This window comes from Lates calcarifer, linkage group LG6 (assembly GCF_001640805.2).
Source record: "Lates calcarifer isolate ASB-BC8 linkage group LG6, TLL_Latcal_v3, whole genome shotgun sequence".
NCBI classification, from domain to species: domain Eukaryota; kingdom Metazoa; phylum Chordata; class Actinopteri; family Centropomidae; genus Lates; species Lates calcarifer.
This window is the reverse complement of record NC_066838.1, coordinates 19,965,343-19,982,398: the sequence shown is the minus strand read 5'-3', so window position 1 is coordinate 19,982,398 and position 17,056 is coordinate 19,965,343. Positions and strand designations below refer to the sequence as shown.

Genomic DNA, 17,056 nt, shown 5'->3' with positions numbered 1-17,056 from the left:
TAAAAATGTCACCAATTTAACTTAGTTTAACCTCACAATTATGGCTAAATGATTGGTTTTAACTTTCTCTTTTGTCTTTTTGTGTGTCTTTGGTCTTTCACTCAGAGTGGCCAAATGTAACACAATCCATCACATGGTGTTTGACATTCAGAAAATCATTTATTATTTGTGGTATAAATGTGACAACAGCATCAACTAACCGCCACCTCCCTTCTTCCCTCCTCTCTAGATGTGGACGAGTGTGCAGAGGCGCTTGACAACTGCAGCATCGATGCCATCTGCCAGAACACCCTGAAGTCATACAAATGTATCTGCAAGTCAGGCTATAAAGGGGATGGCAAACATTGTGAAGGTAAAAGTCTGACCGGATTAATGCGCTCATTTTCACCTGTGGTTGGAGGCACAAACCTCTGCTCCCTTCTGTGAGAGCACTGGGCTGGATTTTTACAGTGCATTGAATTAAAAGCCACATTTCTCACGTTGATGTGCTATATCTCTCTGAACATAGGCCCCCGGGCCAGTGACAGGCTTGATAAGAGCTTCTGTCTCACTCAACATAACTCATTAGCTTTAAGACTCTCCCGAAGAGGGAGGAGAGATGAGGGAGTGAGCAGCGGACGGAGAAAGGGGAAAGCCAGGTGCAGAGTGCTCCTTTGTGACAAGATGAAATGAAGCAGTAAATTTCCTACACATGTTAGAGGAGAGAATTAAGATAGTGGCTGAAACGGCAGTCAGCGTTCCTGCCAAGCAGTCGGGGATATTTCCACAGCCAGAGGCAGGCCTCGTAGACTGTCAGACACAAGTCTGTTTTTCTAGCCTTTTTTCAATGTGCCCAAAGCCTCCGGATCATTATATCCCACAATTTTTATTAGTATTATTACAAAACCATATTTCACAATGTCATTTTTTTCCTCACTATTATTATTCTTTAATTTACTTGACCGAGTGTTTTTCATGGCCTTCTGCCTGTAGGTTATAAAAAGTTTGCTTTATTGAATCTATTGTAAAATGTGCAAGGTTGACTTTCCATTGAACTGAAGGTTAGTCGGTGGCTCCTCAAAGCTGATACGCTTAATTAAAAAAAAAAAACAGCAAAAGCAAACATTGATAAAATATGAAAGACATAAAAAGGAATGTTGAGGTAACTCGTTGTAAAAAAGTTCTCTGTGCACCAGACTAGTGCGTACTTGTGTTAGAAGAGGGCAGCAGAAAGCATGAAGACAGTGAAAAAAGTTTGTGTAGAGCTCTCATGCTCCTCCAGCCTTCATGTCTGTACAGTCTGTGGCTCAGATTGTGGTGATTGATCTCAAGGCTTTGTTCAGTGTAACTTCTAGCTGTTGCCAAGATCTGTCTGTATGAGTTGGAGCATGATGTTATCATCAAATGGGACCAGCTGATGATTTATCCTCTACCGTTCAGATATTTATGATTTGTGAAGTTATGTTTTTCTGAGGGAGTTCAAATGGAAAAACATAATAATAATTCACAAAATCAATCAACTAAAACACGTTTACAGGATTTTTTGAAGGTCGTTCAATTTTCCTTTTATTATTTCATTTTTAATTCATTTTTGTTTTAATGACTTTATAAATATGATTTTAATTTGTTTCTTCCATTCTTACTATTTTTCATTCTGGCTTTTATTATTATTATTGGTTTATTGCTTTTAAAACATTTGTTATCTATTTAAGCATCACAAATGAATGATTTTGTAATTTTGGATTGGGGAGTGGACTGTTTACTTTGGCTTCTCTACAAAAAATAATTGATTCTCAGCTTTTGTGATTTAGCTAAAACAATGGAGATAATGATAGAAATAACTCAAGGCCTTTTATTCCACAAAAAGTCTGGTATAATGTATTTTATAGACCTTTTTCAGTAAACCAATTCTTATTATTCTTACCATCACATCTAATACAGCTCAACCTTTTATTATTAATTTAATTAATTAATTAATTTATTATGAGTTTGACTAAAGGACAAATCAACGTCTAGTAGATATAAAGGGAAACAACTTGGCAACAAGAGTTGACTTAGCAGGACGTGACAGGTTGAATAAAAATAAATTCAGAGCTATTGAAAGAGAATCACGTTTGCGTTAACATGTGATGGGTATTTCAGGTTTAGAGTGGAGTCGGAAAGTGATGGGCGATTGTGTGCTGTGATCGGGGAATGACAGAGATAGTGGGAAGTGGGTAGGCAGGGAGCAGCAGAGTGTTTCTTTGTTGCAGTCCCATCCCTCTGCTGTCAAGTCCAATTAAGCCCTGAGTGAGGCAGCCTCAAAGAAGAGCTGAACAACCCGGGATCATCGGCCCTAAATGGGCTAGTAAGTACTGAGTGGAAGTGCGCTGTGCTCTCAATCCACCTTGTCTGGGTCTCCTCAGTATGGACCCCTCAACCGTCATCATAACCATAACAGACAACTCCACTCAGGCTGTCAAACCAATCTGCAGTCTCTCTTTATCTTTCTGCCTCTGCTCTCTCATTTATATCATATTCCTGCAGTTTTAGCTACTGAAACTGATGAACCTTAGGCCATGGTTGATGGCCAATATTGGCCTTTTATTAAGTATTGGCTGCCGGTCAGTCTGTAATGTCAGTACTGTCAATAATGTCAGCACTAATTTAATGGAAATTCCTTTCTAATGACATACATAGCTAAAAGCAGTTTTCCCCCACCAACTTTCCTTTTTACTTTTAATTGTCCAGGAATGTGTTTTGTATAAATTATTATATTTCAGCACTGACTTTAATTCTCTGCGTCATGGTAGAGAGGTGCCCATGTTGGACAAAGTGCTGTTTCAGATCCTTTTACGTTCTGCCAACAGTAAAATTCCAAAGAGAAAAAGCAATGTCTTGGCATGTAACTGTTCAAATTTTAGAATATTAAATATGGCATAAAATCTTGGCTATCAGTATTATGCCTCAAAAGCAAAACAATATCAGTGAAGCTCTGGAATATACCCAAGTTACATCAGTAACAGGTGAACCCTCTAATTAGCACAGCTGTTGTTTGCCTCATAAGTGCTCTTGTAGAAATAGAGATGGAACAAAACAGACCATTTAATTTCTCTAAAATTGTACCAAATGGCTTAACTCTGCTCAGATTTTAATGGAAGAGATGGACATTTAAGGAAATACACTTGTTTGCTTTTTTGTCAAGAGTAAGATGAGAAGATTGATACCACTCTCAAGACGGTGTGGTAAATATGAAGCTATGAGTATCTGGTTAGCTTAGCTTAGCATCAAGACAAAAAAAGGGGGAGGGTAACAACAGCTCAGCAGTTAACACATATATACATATATCTCAGTGATTCCGTACAAAAACCCTGCAGACAGTCATAAAATTGTAGGTGTGGAACATTTTCTCCTCGGGAGCTTTGTCCCAACCCCAGGCCAAGAAACAGTCCTGCACATAATCTTTTATAAAACCACAAAAGCTTGTTTTCCATTTTGGTTTTTATAAATGTTAATAATGTTAATTAATGTTAATTCATGAGCCACTGAGGTGCTTGTAGGTGGATTTCGTCACCTTTGGACAGAGCCAGGCTAGCTGTTTCCCCCCGTCTCCAGTGTTTATGCTAAGCTAAAGGCACCAGCTGCTGGCATCAGCTTAATATTTGACAGACCCATATGATATTGGTATCAATCATCTCCTCTCATCTAACTCTCTGCAAGAAAGCAAATAATTGTATTTCTAACTGGATCTTGATTGTTTCAAGTTGTTGAAGTACCTCCTCACAACCCCGTGTCTCTCCACAGATGTCGACGAGTGTGCAACTGAGTACAATGGCGGCTGTGTCCACGAGTGCATTAACATCCCAGGAAATTACAGGTGCACATGCTACGATGGCTTCCGCTTGGCACATGATGGGCACAATTGTCTAGGTGAGTGATACGTGGGAGGACGATATGTGCATTTAACATAGTGTGTATGTATTAAACAGATTTTTTTTCCCCACTACATTTTCTGCAGCTGGGGTAATTATGCAGCAAAATGCAGTTATGTAAAGGGTTTTTGTCAGGAGAGCGTATACATTAAACTGCATGTGCCAAAATTCAAACTCAGCCTGACATAACCCATGTGGTTGCATAAATTTTTCTCTCCGCATGTCACATCATGGATGGTAATATATGTTTCAGGGCTGAATTGAGCTCTTATTAGACTGCTCAGATATTAGCTATTTCCCCGTTTCACATAGCAGGTAGCCTCAAAATGTGTTTTCGTAAAAAGAAAAAGGAGACCTTTTTTGTAATAAGTCTGAAGAAAAGGGGTGAATTTATGAAGAGCTTGACCCTGAGCTGGAAGCTGCAAGTGAGCCATCAGCCGGCTATACTTTCCCATGGTGTAATATTTCACCATTGGCCATTCATATTAGCCTCAGTGAGAACATATTACACTTAAAAGGTTATGAAATGAACAGGGGGAAAAAAAAGGCGCTCTTCCTGCTGCTGGGAGCTGCTAAACATAGACATCAGCCACCCCTACCCCCACCACCCTATTCTGTCTTTCTGTCTTGCTCCTTCTCCCCCATCCACCCACCTTACATTCCTTTTGTTTTGTTATGAAACCCCCAAGTCAGACCCTGCTGCTCCTCAGAAATCGTCTCCCTCTTGGTTACAACCCCAGCATGATGCATTTCACTTGATACTGAAAGCCAGCTTAAAACCTTCCAAAAAAAAAAAAAAAAAAAAAAACGGTAGCTGCTGTGAGTTTGTTGTAGAGGAAAAAGTAACAGGCGGCTTGCTATAGCGGATTTCACATTTGGGTGAAGTGATGACAGAAAAACTTATCAGCACTTAACAATGATTCACTGTGAAAGGGCCTTTACATACGGGCGCACAAGACAACACATTCATATCAATCCCACATTTACTTGATGAACTACATGTAATGCTGGGATTAAGGTAGACTGGAATGGAAAACACTCGCGTCTTTAGATCGATAATAAACCTGTTCTGACTTGACGATGCCCCCGTGTCTCAGATTATCTTTCTTTCGCCCTCGCTGTATTTCTGTCTCCTTCTCTTCTTCCCTTTCCTTCGCTCTTTGTTTCATCCTCGCCTCCCTCTCTTGTATCAGGGGCTATTTTCCAAGCCATTTAGCAACAGCGTTCAGTTGTGCGTGGATCATTTGCTTTATCGTGGATCAGCTCCCTCTGCCTTGCGTGCAGGTGTGTAATCGCAATACATGGCTGTGTGGCCGCTGCTGTTGATCTCTTTGATATAATTCGTCATAGTGAAACACACACAATCAAACATGAGGAGTTTTTTTTCTTCTTCTTTTGACATGTTTTATTTTTTCCCTGCAAATGACCTGTATGCAAGAGGACAGAGATCTATCTCAGAAATTCTCTTCTATTCTGTGTACAGATATGGATGCAATTAAATATTAAATGAGTAAATATTTCTTAAATCTCAGCACAGCAGACAGGGCATAACGACACACTAAGTAGTATAATATGCAGCTGTCAAGTACAAATCCAACTACTGCCTTGAGATCTGAAAGGACTCTAAAGACTTCATTTTCTTGAGAATTTAACTCATTCTAATGCCCCCGCTCTGCTCCGCTAAGGGAATAATCCTCAGTACAAACACAAGAGAGGAGAGGAAGAGGTAGAGCCGAGGTTTCATGTTAAGGCCCCCAGCTTCCTCTTCCAGGTTTAAGCTCCTTTTTGGCCCCTGAGAAAAGATTATTCCCCTTGGTCCTGGAATGGAGGGCCTAAGCTGCTGGTTCCCAGACAAGGTCAAACCTTCAGAGCCCTTATAGACCAGATGTGCCAGAGGCTGCAGAGGAGGAGACATTCACCTGATCCTTAAAAGTTCACTGTGAGTTTAGATTCTGAGATCTTTAAGGTGCTTCTTTTTGGATTTACCCCATGTTTTTCCACAAAGCTCCCCTTATTTCCCCTGCTTTCCATGGATACATTGCTGTGTAAATTCCCAGTGGTGTAACATAACTTCCTGCTCTCAGCCCTCCAAGGCTTTTTTCTTTAGCCGGTAGGCACCTGTGTCGGGTGATTGTCAGCTCAGGGACAGGAGCTAGGCCAGCGCACATGCATCTCTGTCGATGTCTTCTTTTGTTTGCTCGCCATCGCACGTGCCACACAGCTCCTTGTAATTGGATGTGTTGGCAGCATAATGACATTGGGCGGTGGCAGGAGGCGGCAGAGCGTGAAGCAGAACGCCGCCTCGTGCGCCTCACCAGGGACGCTCCAGTTTCTGAGGTCTCCCCTGTCTGCCCTAAACCCCACAACGATGTCAGGGAGTCAGCAAGGTGGAAGCAATGCAATATCACAGCACGCTGCTCCTGTCTGCGCGGAGTGAGATGTCACTCACTGTATAATTTACCTCACAGGGAGCTATTGTACCCTCTCAAAACTCGCACTGAAGAGAAGAAGTGAAGCATATAGGAACTTGATTACATCTTTTATAACTGTCATTACTATTATCTCCCGGAGGTGAGGGAGGGATGGTATTTAATCACCACACCTCTTTCATGGCGAGGCTGTAAAGGATTTTTCAAGTCTTAGGAAAAATAGAGGAATCAGTGTCAGTTTAATCCAAAACACACATCCTCTTTACAATGAAAACCAGATGCAGGAAGGCTATTAGTTCCCCACTGTAGCACCACCGTCCCCACATTTATGACCTATGTGTTTTGGTTGAGGTCCGACAGAAACCCAAATACCCCCTTATCATTGCGAGTTTGTTAAACTCTGTCAAGTAGCTTAATATCATAAGCATCTGCACAAATACTCCCCTGTCCTTATAACCACAAATCACAACATTTCATTTCTATCTGGAGCTGAGAGACACAAATAAAGATATTTCTTATGCTCCCATAAAGTGGGAATGCTGCAATCACATGCAGCCTTAATGTGACTCTCCAGAAGAAACAAAGGCAGGCTTGAAATAGACATTACAGATGTTCCACCGAGCTCCGCCACGCTGTAAAAGATCATCTTCTGCCATTGCATTGTTTACTTATCTTATATCATTCATTCATCACATGTTGCTCCCTGATGCCAGAGAACTGTTATGGGGCCTCCACACACTCAACACACACACAGCTTAATAGACCATGTTCCTTTGATTTCTATTGACCAACACTGATTTGGTTTATATTGATTCAGCAGAGCTCAATTCCCTGTGCAATTTATAGGGAAATGAATGCCCTTTTACTTTAACCTTCCCCAAAGACATAACATGATCTATAACACAAAAGCAATGTCATTACAGCTTTGAAATGGGCATTTGAAGAACAGCTTTGAAGTAGCAACTACGAAAAGGTCACATCAGTTAACACTGTTTAGTGTTTTGCTAATGGCTGTAATTGTATAGTGATTGTATAGTTGTTTTTTTGCCAGTCACATTGAGAATGTCCCTCAGAATGTTTGATAGAAAAGCTTTATCCATCATCTACCAGAATGCCTGGTGGAGCGTGTATCCATCCTCTTGTACTCCTTTGGGGTCATGTTGCAAGGTTGGCTAATCAAACAGGAGGTTTCAGACTGATGTATTATTGACCAGGTTCTGGTTGGAAAAAGTAGTCATCAAAGGGCGTCACGCTGATTTGCTCTGCAGCCTTTTAAATGCATTCCTTTTAAGTGCATTGGCCACTCTTCCAGGGCGGAGATGATAACCTCCGCACCCTCCACTTCAGCGGAAAAATATTTGATTCTAGCCTGGATGAGGCGCCTTTAACTACCACCTTTAACTCCTGAATATGTAGGATTTAGTCGGGGCACTGAAGATCTGGTTTACTCCACTCCCATTATACTCAGAGGGTTTTGGGATAGTACAGACACTGCTGGGGCTTAGTGCTAACCCTCCCTGCTTCCCAGCTGCAGATGCAAAACACCAGTGCGCTTTCCCCAGCGAGCAAGTCCCCTCACTTTTGTTGTGACATGCATGGATCGGGTTTGGACACGAGAGTCTCTCCACAGTTCAGAGGAGAGGAGCTGGAGTGATGAGTTTAAGGACGGATTTGAGATTGGTGCATTAACTGACTCCTGAAGACTGTATCAACACACTTTCGCTCTCTCTCCTCTCCCAGGATTGTTCAGTCCCATGCACCATGAAATGAACAATTCCAGCTGAGCCCACTGGCGGGGCTTTGGGGGGGAAACTCAAGCCTGAGATTGGGCTTAGGGATGCAAGCATGCAGCAGACTGGGAGCCGTCAGACGTCAGCGCAGGGCCTCTTGTCTCCTTGGCATAAGGCTGTCCACCCAAACACTTATCCTGGGGTTTTGTTTTTAAAATACTTCCAGACTTGTTTTGGAGGAACAGAGAAATACCATTTAGCGTGATCTTAGCTCATAGTTTTTCATTTAGGAAAGAACTCAGCGAGAGATTGGACATGGAGTCTAAGTCTGTGCTTATTTACCAAAATGGTTACCTGGGAGACGGGCCTAAAGTCGAAAAAGTCTGAGTTCAATCAAAGCTGTATTAGCTTTGTTTATGTAATAGCATAAAAAATCAAACCTCGAAGCTGATTTAAGAATAAAATGCTACGGCACACAGAGATTTTATTCATGTTTGTGTAGCAGATGTGAATCAGTTAGCTGTATTAGACACAGTGGCTCAGGAAGCACTGGAACTTATAAATTGTTCAAAGCTTAATACTCTAAGTGTATTAATGCACCAGCTTTCAGCATGTAATCATTGCTCACACTCGCACATGTGATTTAAAAGTGTGCAAATTCGGCAGATGAAAGCTCAGGACATCTTGTGACATATCAGTTTATACAAGCTCAGCTGACAGCATGAATGTCTGTGAACACAAAGCCAGTTTCAGCATCTCTGCACTCTCAGGCTGTGGTTCTCTCAGGTTGTGTTCAAACCTGGTGCCATGGTCACCTTTCAGTCAAGTGGCTGAAGCAATGCACTGTCACTGAACTCCAGAAGCCACAGAGGGCAAGAGGAAATCCTGTAATCCTGTTTGAAATAAGAAAGGATCTTGTTTTAATTGAAGCTGGCTGTGTATGTGCCACTCCTTCCTCACTGATGCTCAGTGAAGCCAAGCTGGTGCCTGCTCATCTATCACAGCAGCAGCATGGTCGGCCCCTGCAGTTCCCCAGCTGTTTTGCTGCCTGTTGCTGCACATGGCTCCGATTTGCTGCCTTATTAAAAAGTGTGCGCCTCCTCGACTCCTGTAAATGAAATGCCCAAAGAGGCCAGAGTCCGTCCACTCACCTCCTTGTTTCTGGTTTGTCTAGACAACAGAGACAGTTCTGTTTGATCCAGACAGAAGCCGAGCGGTGGGATGGATGCGTGGACAGCTTTGATGACAGACAGCCCTAGTTTTTCACCCCCCCCCCCCCTTGCCACAAGGAAAAAAAAAAAAACTCTGGGCCAATAAATGCCCCCAAAGATGCTCAACCTTTAAAAAAAGTAGAGCAGTTGAGTGTTTCTCCAAAATAAGTGTTCAGGAGTTTCTGTAAGGCAACCACCATGTTTACATGGCTCTGAAGCTCCGCGCAAGGCCAAATGTTATATATACAGTCAAGGCTATCTGAGAAACCAGCGGACATGGCCTCCGCAAACACAACCAATCTCTTAATCTCTCTCCGTTTGAACCTTCCTTTTCCCTTCGTCTCCTCGAGTAAAGTAGGGATAGAGCAGAGACATGTCTCATTTTTCAGAAGTGAGGCAGCCCTTTTAACTTGATTAAGACATTTTTTTTTCCGTCCTCTCAAGAGAATTTTTAAAAAATGTTTTAAGTCCAAATAACATGAGCACTTCTCCTGGCCATGCCAGAACCCCTTTCCGCTTGGAAATATTTGCTTTGGACGCCAGCCTTGCCCAGCACACAACACAGGCAATTATGGGAGCTATTTAAACAGGAGAGATCTACTGACAGGCGACGCCTCATTTGAAGGGATGAAGGAATCAGGAAATGAAACCTTCATTGATGCGCTGAGGGTATGGAAAGAGAATTCCCCCAGGCTCTCTGAAGCTGGTTGCATATCTCATGGGTGTTTTGTGCATGCGCTTGAGGACTGTTGTATTTGCGTATAGCCTCTACATGTTTGAATTTTTGGGGTTTGCGTGTATGAAAGAGAGAGAGAGAGATGGAGGGATGGAGAGGGAGACTCTATGCGCATGTGAGGATGTTTTCCTGTATGACTTGAGGAGTTTTGGTTTTTTTTGGTGCCTGCTAACAGTTTATCTGCAAAGGTGCAGCTGTAGGTTGCTGGCAGCTTTCATCAGCTCAAAGGTCTTCTCTCTGTTGCTGTTACTTTCATGATAGAGAGATGAGACTGTGAGGTCAACACCAAAGCAGCCACGCAGTTGGATGAAAGCTTGACCAGCTATTTTTTCTCAACTGTCCTTTCTTTGCTGTGACTTGAAGTTGAAATGTTAACTTTGCTGGACAGTGTTTTTCTTCTCTATGTGCACCGCTTCACCTGGCTGCAGAGCGATGTTTTACCCAGTTGACCTCAACTGACATGACACATTGTTTTTCAAGGAAAGAGACAGTTTTGCTAATGGAATGTGAGAAGAGAAGAGCAGACTTGGCAAACTGAAGAGGGTCATGAGTGCTACCTGCCAGTGACCTACTGATCAACCCCAGAGGTTTCTGTCTAATCAGGTACCACAGCATGCGTGTGTTTGTGTGTCTGCACGTTTTGGTGTCACATCTCTTTATGTGGAAAAGAAGAAAGAAGAGGACAGAGTGAAGTTTAACATCTAACTTTGCCGGTCTGAGAATTCCCCAGAAAGGAAACTTAATCTAGAGGCCTTCTCAGACTGGACAAATAGACAGTAAATTAGTTTCGCATGACGGTTTATTAAAAAAAAAAAAAAAAAAGCCTTGTGTATACAGCAGATTATTGATGCGTCGAGCAGAGGGATGGATAAGGTTCCAGTGTGGTCAGTAGTGAGGGACAAAGCCCAGGTCTCCGGGGGAAGAGGGAAGGGAAGCCACAGTGCAGTCACGCACAGGGGAGGCCTGGGGCTGCTGAGCTCTGCAGCACGCCAGACTTATAAAAAGTAGCAAAAAAAAAAGAAATGACATTGTGCAAGAACTTTCATTTTGAAAATAAACACATATATCAAAAGGCAAATAGATGTTCCTTTGTTCCTTTTGTCGAGTCACACAATGAGAAAAGTTTGGTGCCATTAGGAGGGAGCAGCTGGAAGTGCACAATTCATTATCTGTGGAAAAGAAGTCAGCAACTCTTGTTTGTGGTCAGTTTCCCTTTCTTTCCCTGTGGCAGAACGAGGCCTCAGGCGACACCTTTTTAAATGCTGTGCCTTTGTATGCCCATCTCTACTTTTCCTCCCTCCTCCTCCTCCTTCCTCCCTCTCCCTGCATTCCTCCCGTCATGGGGCTGACAGACACTCGTCATCAGCAGGTACTCCGGCCCAGGTGGATCAGGTTTCCCACTTGCCAGGGGATTGTGCTGCATGTGCATTTTTATGGCTTAGTGCTGCACAGTTGGAGGTTTTCAGTGCAACTCTGGTGTGCTGCCGTGTCTGATAACCATTAAGACAGACATGGCCTTCTCAGGACGGCTTAAGACAAACTCCTTTGGCTTTTCATAATTTCCAAACACGTTTTTTTGTGCCTTATGTTTTCTGTTTGTATGACATTTCCAATCAAACCAGAACCTCTGGTTGTTTTATCTAGTGAATGTGAGTAGTTAAAATTTAAAATAATTTAAAAAACACATCAATTTTTTATCAGGAGGGAAGGATGAGAACTATTTTAGTTTTCAGTAAAATGAAAAACGCTGGTGGAGCAAATTTTTCATTTATATGCTCATCTGAATTCAATTTCACATAAGCTTTTTACACAAATTAAATATCTCAACAATTATAAGATGGATGGCTGTGGAGTTTTGTACAGACATTTGTGGTCCCCAAAGGATGAATCCCAGTGACTGTGGTGATCTTCTGACTTTTTTTTCTTCCAGCGCCACCATGAAGTTGACATTTGTGGTTTATGAGTCAAATGTCTTGACAACGATTTGATGGATTGCCATGAGATTTGCTTTATACATTTGTGTTCACCGCAGGATGAATTTGAGCCACTTTTGAGATCCTCTCACTTTCCATATAGTGCCGGTATCAGGTCAAGATTTAAATATGTCCAATACTTTCTTTTAGAATTGAATACCTGCTCAAGCTAACACGCTAAACTGAGATGGTAGGCAGCTAATTATCAACACATTAGCATTGTTAATTATGAGGTGAATTTTAGCATTTAACAAAGTCTCACAGAGCTATTAGCATGGCTGAAGACTTGTCTTGTCACATCCCATCAAGAAAGATGTGTTAGATTCTGTGCTATTTCATTAAGAACAGTCCTGCTGGTTCAGTCTAGTCCTAAATAATCACTTTTGCTTTATTCACCAGGTTACATTTTACTGAAGTAATTACACTTCTAAATGGATAGAATGTAATCCATGTCTGATTCTCATTCACAGCTACTTATCCGTTAAGTGGGTCATGATTTGATCCCAGACAAACAGTAATCCGTGTAGCATTTGTTCTGTCTTGAAGTGATCTTATTAATTTTGTTTTGTGCGTCTGTCTCCCGGCAGATGTGGATGAGTGTTCAGAAGGCAACGGCGGATGCCAACAGATTTGTGTCAACATGATGGGCAGTTACGAGTGCCGCTGCAGAGAAGGATTCCTTCTGAGTGACAACCAGCATACCTGCATCCAAAGGCCTAAAGGTTAATCGCACACAGACTTACACACTCACACATACGCGCACACATTGATCATTTATGGGAAATAACAGGTACATGTTGTTCAGTGGTGATGAATATGAATATTACCGCATGTGGTGGGAGCTCATTATTAATATTTGGATGATCAGGTCCAGGCATTTTTGAATTATTTGATGAGTTGGGCAGATTAACATGTAAACTCTGAAAGGGATCGGCCCTAACAGGCCTAAATGAAAGGTGAGCAAAGGTAAGTGTCTCCAGACCGAGGGGAATAAAAAAAAAAAAGAACAGGGATAAATCTCTTTTTGTTTTCCACCCACCCTTTCAAATTGAACCAATCTTGTGCTTGGCAGCATTTTAAGGCATTGTGGTATGAGAGTGGCCTGCGGGGGACTGTGAGCAGAGAAAACAATTAAAGGTGTAGCCTCAGGCAGACACACCTCTTGTTTTTAGAGCATTCCTGTGGGATGGAGACGTGACAGGAGAGAGCACAGAGCCAGGCTGCTCTGAGGCTTACTCATCAGACACAGAAGCACCGCGGACATACATACATTCATAACGTCATAGCTGTATTTAAAGCTAAGTAAGTTGTCAGGAGTGGGGGGATACCTCAATTTCACTGTCTTGTAGCGATTTTCTTCAGTGGCTGAATTTTACAAGTCTATAAAACAAGAGCACAGTAGTTTGAAGTAGATCCACTCCAGTTTGTGAAAATTGCACAAAACGATACATTTATGTCATAAAATAGATCAGTTTGTCAGGTTTTTCAGAGTGGTTGCATGTATCACAAAATAAAGGGAAGGGAAAAACATTTTTCTGTACATGGTTTCACAGTGTAACCCGCCTCCGTGCTTTGTTCAATAGATTCTATCATTGCTCTGAAAAGCAACATCAGTGAAAATGAACAGGCTGCTATCACTATCACAAAGCACATTTATTCAAGGAGTAATTATCCAGCTGTCTTCAGATTCCCCAGCTCCGACAGTTCGGATTGGGACTGCAGATCTTTTGGTTCCTGGGGTTTGCAGCAGAGCCCTGACAGCATGTACAGCAGGATCTGAGTGTCTCTTTATCTCTGCCCTCCTCGTCTTTCCTCTGTCTTCTGTAAGATAACTGCTCGTGCTGGGAGTCATTAGGCTGTGATGTTCCCGAGTCCCCCTGGAAGGTGAACCGAGGATCTTGGAAGTCTGGTTTTATGAGATCAGTCTGGCCTAGTGAACTGTCAATGTTTACATTTCATAAACGCAGTGTTATTTGAGTGGAGCGAAAAGCTGGATCATGTGTTTCAAAGCGCCACAACTATATCAGTGGTGTCAGAGGCAGACTGTGAGCACCAGTCCAGTCTTGCCAAGCTCCCTCTGTCTCTCTTTCACTTCCTCTCTCTTCTTTCTTTCTTGATAAATGCCCTCATTTCCTGTTAATCTTCCGTTTTCATATAAATTTTGTCTTTATTGCTTCCAGATGAGGCCCATTTGGATCAAGAGATTAAAGCTGCCATAAATCCATAAACTTCCCTCACTCATCAGATAGCTGCCCTGTCATTGTTTCATTATTTTTGAAAGACTAACAGACAGAACAACTACTCATCTGCTTATTATTACTGCTCTTATTACAGTGTGTGTCTGGAGGAAAATGGAAGTGGCGAGGAAGTGGCTTTGCCAAGTTATTGGACAATAAGCCTGCAGAATTGTTGCAAACATCACTCCGCTCGCTCGCTTGCGGAAAAATTATGCACAAGTGGCTCAGAAAAAGAATAATAGAGAAAATTAAAACTGATCTAATCTCCCGGCCAAGTCGGTTTAAATGCAACCCTCCATCCATTCTGCCAAGTCTCTCCTTAAAGAGCAAAGCCTGGGGTGCAGTTTGCTCATGAGCTTTATTGTTCTCATTAAAAAGACATCAGCTTCCCATTTCTTTCATTAATGGGTCAGGTGTTCCCTGGGCAACTTCTGTGAGTCTTTCCGGGGACAGTGGAGAGCTGGTCACTGCAGTGCCTGGCGCTACTAGTCTGTTTCCCCATGCTGGTAGGAAGCCCTTGTTAGCAGTGAGCCTGTGCCAATTAGGCAGCAGGGGTCTGCCAGCCTCTCAGCTAATGACAAGGCTGCTGCTGGCCTGTCTCTTATTAGGCCTGCCCCTGCCCCCCTGAACAGGAATAACTCCGGCCAAATGAAGGCTCCATCGTCTAGCTGGCCAAAATGTAACAGTTCATTTATTCTCCCCAAACATTTCTTCCAGTCAAGAAATAAAGCCTTTGAAAGGCCAGCCAAGGTGCTTAGTGGTTGATAGGAATGCCATTTAGGTCAAGAAGGGTTCCACTGCTTTGCGTTTGATTTATTGTCTCTTTTATATAGGAGGATAACAGGGACGTATGTGCGTGAGACGGGATCCAGTACATTGGAATTCAGGAATTTCAGGCTCAGTCAACCCACACGTCCATAATTTTAGTTGTCTACATTTCTGAATATCCGGCGGGGCAATTACCTTAAGTGTGCACTGATGGGCTGTTACGTTAGTCACATATAGTGCATTCAGTCCTTTTGTCTTCAACTCATGCGACACCAAATATAATTATGTGATTTGAAATTCGAATCATGAACAGTGCAGAAGTACAGCTGAATACATTGAAACCAGCGCGAGGCAAAGGAGAGGTGGAACTTTTAACAAGAAGTTGAGTCGTCCGGATCGCGCTCCCTGTCGCTCTGCCGATCAATATGGTAGAAGCCTGGCTGGCACTGTGAGGAAGGCCACAGATATCAGCCATGAGTCTAAAAGTTCACACCAGCCCCGATGAGCACATTAAGGCCTGAAGCTCATTGCAGGGAACACTTTGATTACTCGAGCCTCGAGGCCTCACTGTCACCTTTCACTGCTGGAATAAATCTGTTAATAAGCCACTGAACTCAAGTCTCAAGTGAACATAAATTAAGTCAAGTCAAGAAGTCTCAAGTCTCACTCAAAACATATCTCACATTATTTTATAGGATCAGATTAAACAGAAAGTGATGGACATTTCTACAGAAAACCATCACGTCCAATGTTAAATCACTGTTCACTCAGTGTAGAACGAAATCAATCGATCGCTCGAGAGAAAGTTAATTGCACCTATCTAGATAATCAGTTCATTGTTTCAATTACTCATTCTTTCTCACATGTAAGGATTTGCTGCTTTTCTTCATCATATATGTCCATAAACAGAGTATCTTTGGGTTTGGGATCTTGGTTGCACAAACAAGCTATTTGAAAGTGTTACCTCTAACTGATGAATAATCAGCAGATTAATCAACAATGAAAATAGTCGTTAGTTGCAGTCTGGACCATCACAATGTTCAAACTGATGTTAAAATCACTTATATTTACTTATATTTACCACGTTCACCATATTAATATATGTTGTTCTTTATCAGCCACCTGGCTGAGGATATAAGTGGAGCTCCTCTTCTTTACAGTAGGCCTTGTCTTTCCAGGAAATGTTTACTTTGTCAATGAAAACCTCTTCCTGTGTTTACCGCTTTCATTAGCTTCCCGAAGGGGTTGTTACCCCTTGTACAGCTAATCTCTTCTCTGTTTCTCTCGCTCTCTCTTTCTCAAATTCAAATACAAAACACGGTGGACTTGATGGACATACTCACACACACACACACACACACACACACACACACACAGACTCACACAAGCTCAATAATTTTCAATTTCATCCTGCTTCAGGCACGCTCAGACACATTCTGTTATGACATTTAAATGCAGACTGTGGCATGTCGACTTCAGGATGACGGCCAGAACTGCAGCATCTGCACCGGCCAGAACCGTAGCAGTGCAAGGAATTTTCCAATAAATGTGATCAAATCCATAATAAATGGCTGCATCATATTCTCAGTTAGTTGTGCTCTGCAGCCATGACATTCCTTTTGTATGAAATAAGGCATAGGGTCACTAAACCCTGTTTTATTGCTTGTTTTTATTTTTTTCTTATCACAAATGGATAAAATAACTGACTTTCTTCAAATGTAATATCCATTTAGCAGACTGCTGCACATTTTAATTTCATGAAGTAATGTGCTGCTAAAAGACCCAGTTTCCGTCATTCCAATGATGCAATGTTTAATATTGCAAAATCAAATATAGAACTACTTGTGTTGGTGATAAGGAATTTTATGGGTTCTTTTGTATGTTCTTGTCTTGTGCTGTGTGGTTGTCCCACTGTGCAGGAGCTGACATGGCTCTTACATGTTCCCCTTGGTGGTTCTCAGCAGGCCTGCCTGCCCGTCTGTGCACTGGCCACAGAACTGTTTTTACAAGTGCAGAAGTCACTGCTCCATTGCTCTGCAGTCCAACCGTATAACCAGGCTCTTTTCCTATTCTAGGGAAGTG

At 42.2% G+C, this 17,056-nt stretch overlaps 1 protein-coding gene across 2 annotated transcripts in view; it reads left to right on the top strand.

The window, feature by feature from the left end:
• scube3 (signal peptide, CUB domain, EGF-like 3) overlaps positions 1-17,056 on the top strand; it is a 70,639-nt gene that overhangs the window by 18,141 nt on the left and 35,442 nt on the right. For both annotated transcript variants that reach the window (XM_018674379.2, XM_018674378.2), the window contains exons 2-4: positions 230-352; positions 3,763-3,888; positions 12,557-12,691. In XM_018674379.2, coding sequence (XP_018529895.1) covers positions 230-352; positions 3,763-3,888; positions 12,557-12,691 — 384 coding nt within the window. The remainder of the gene's footprint in view (positions 1-229; positions 353-3,762; positions 3,889-12,556; positions 12,692-17,056) is intronic.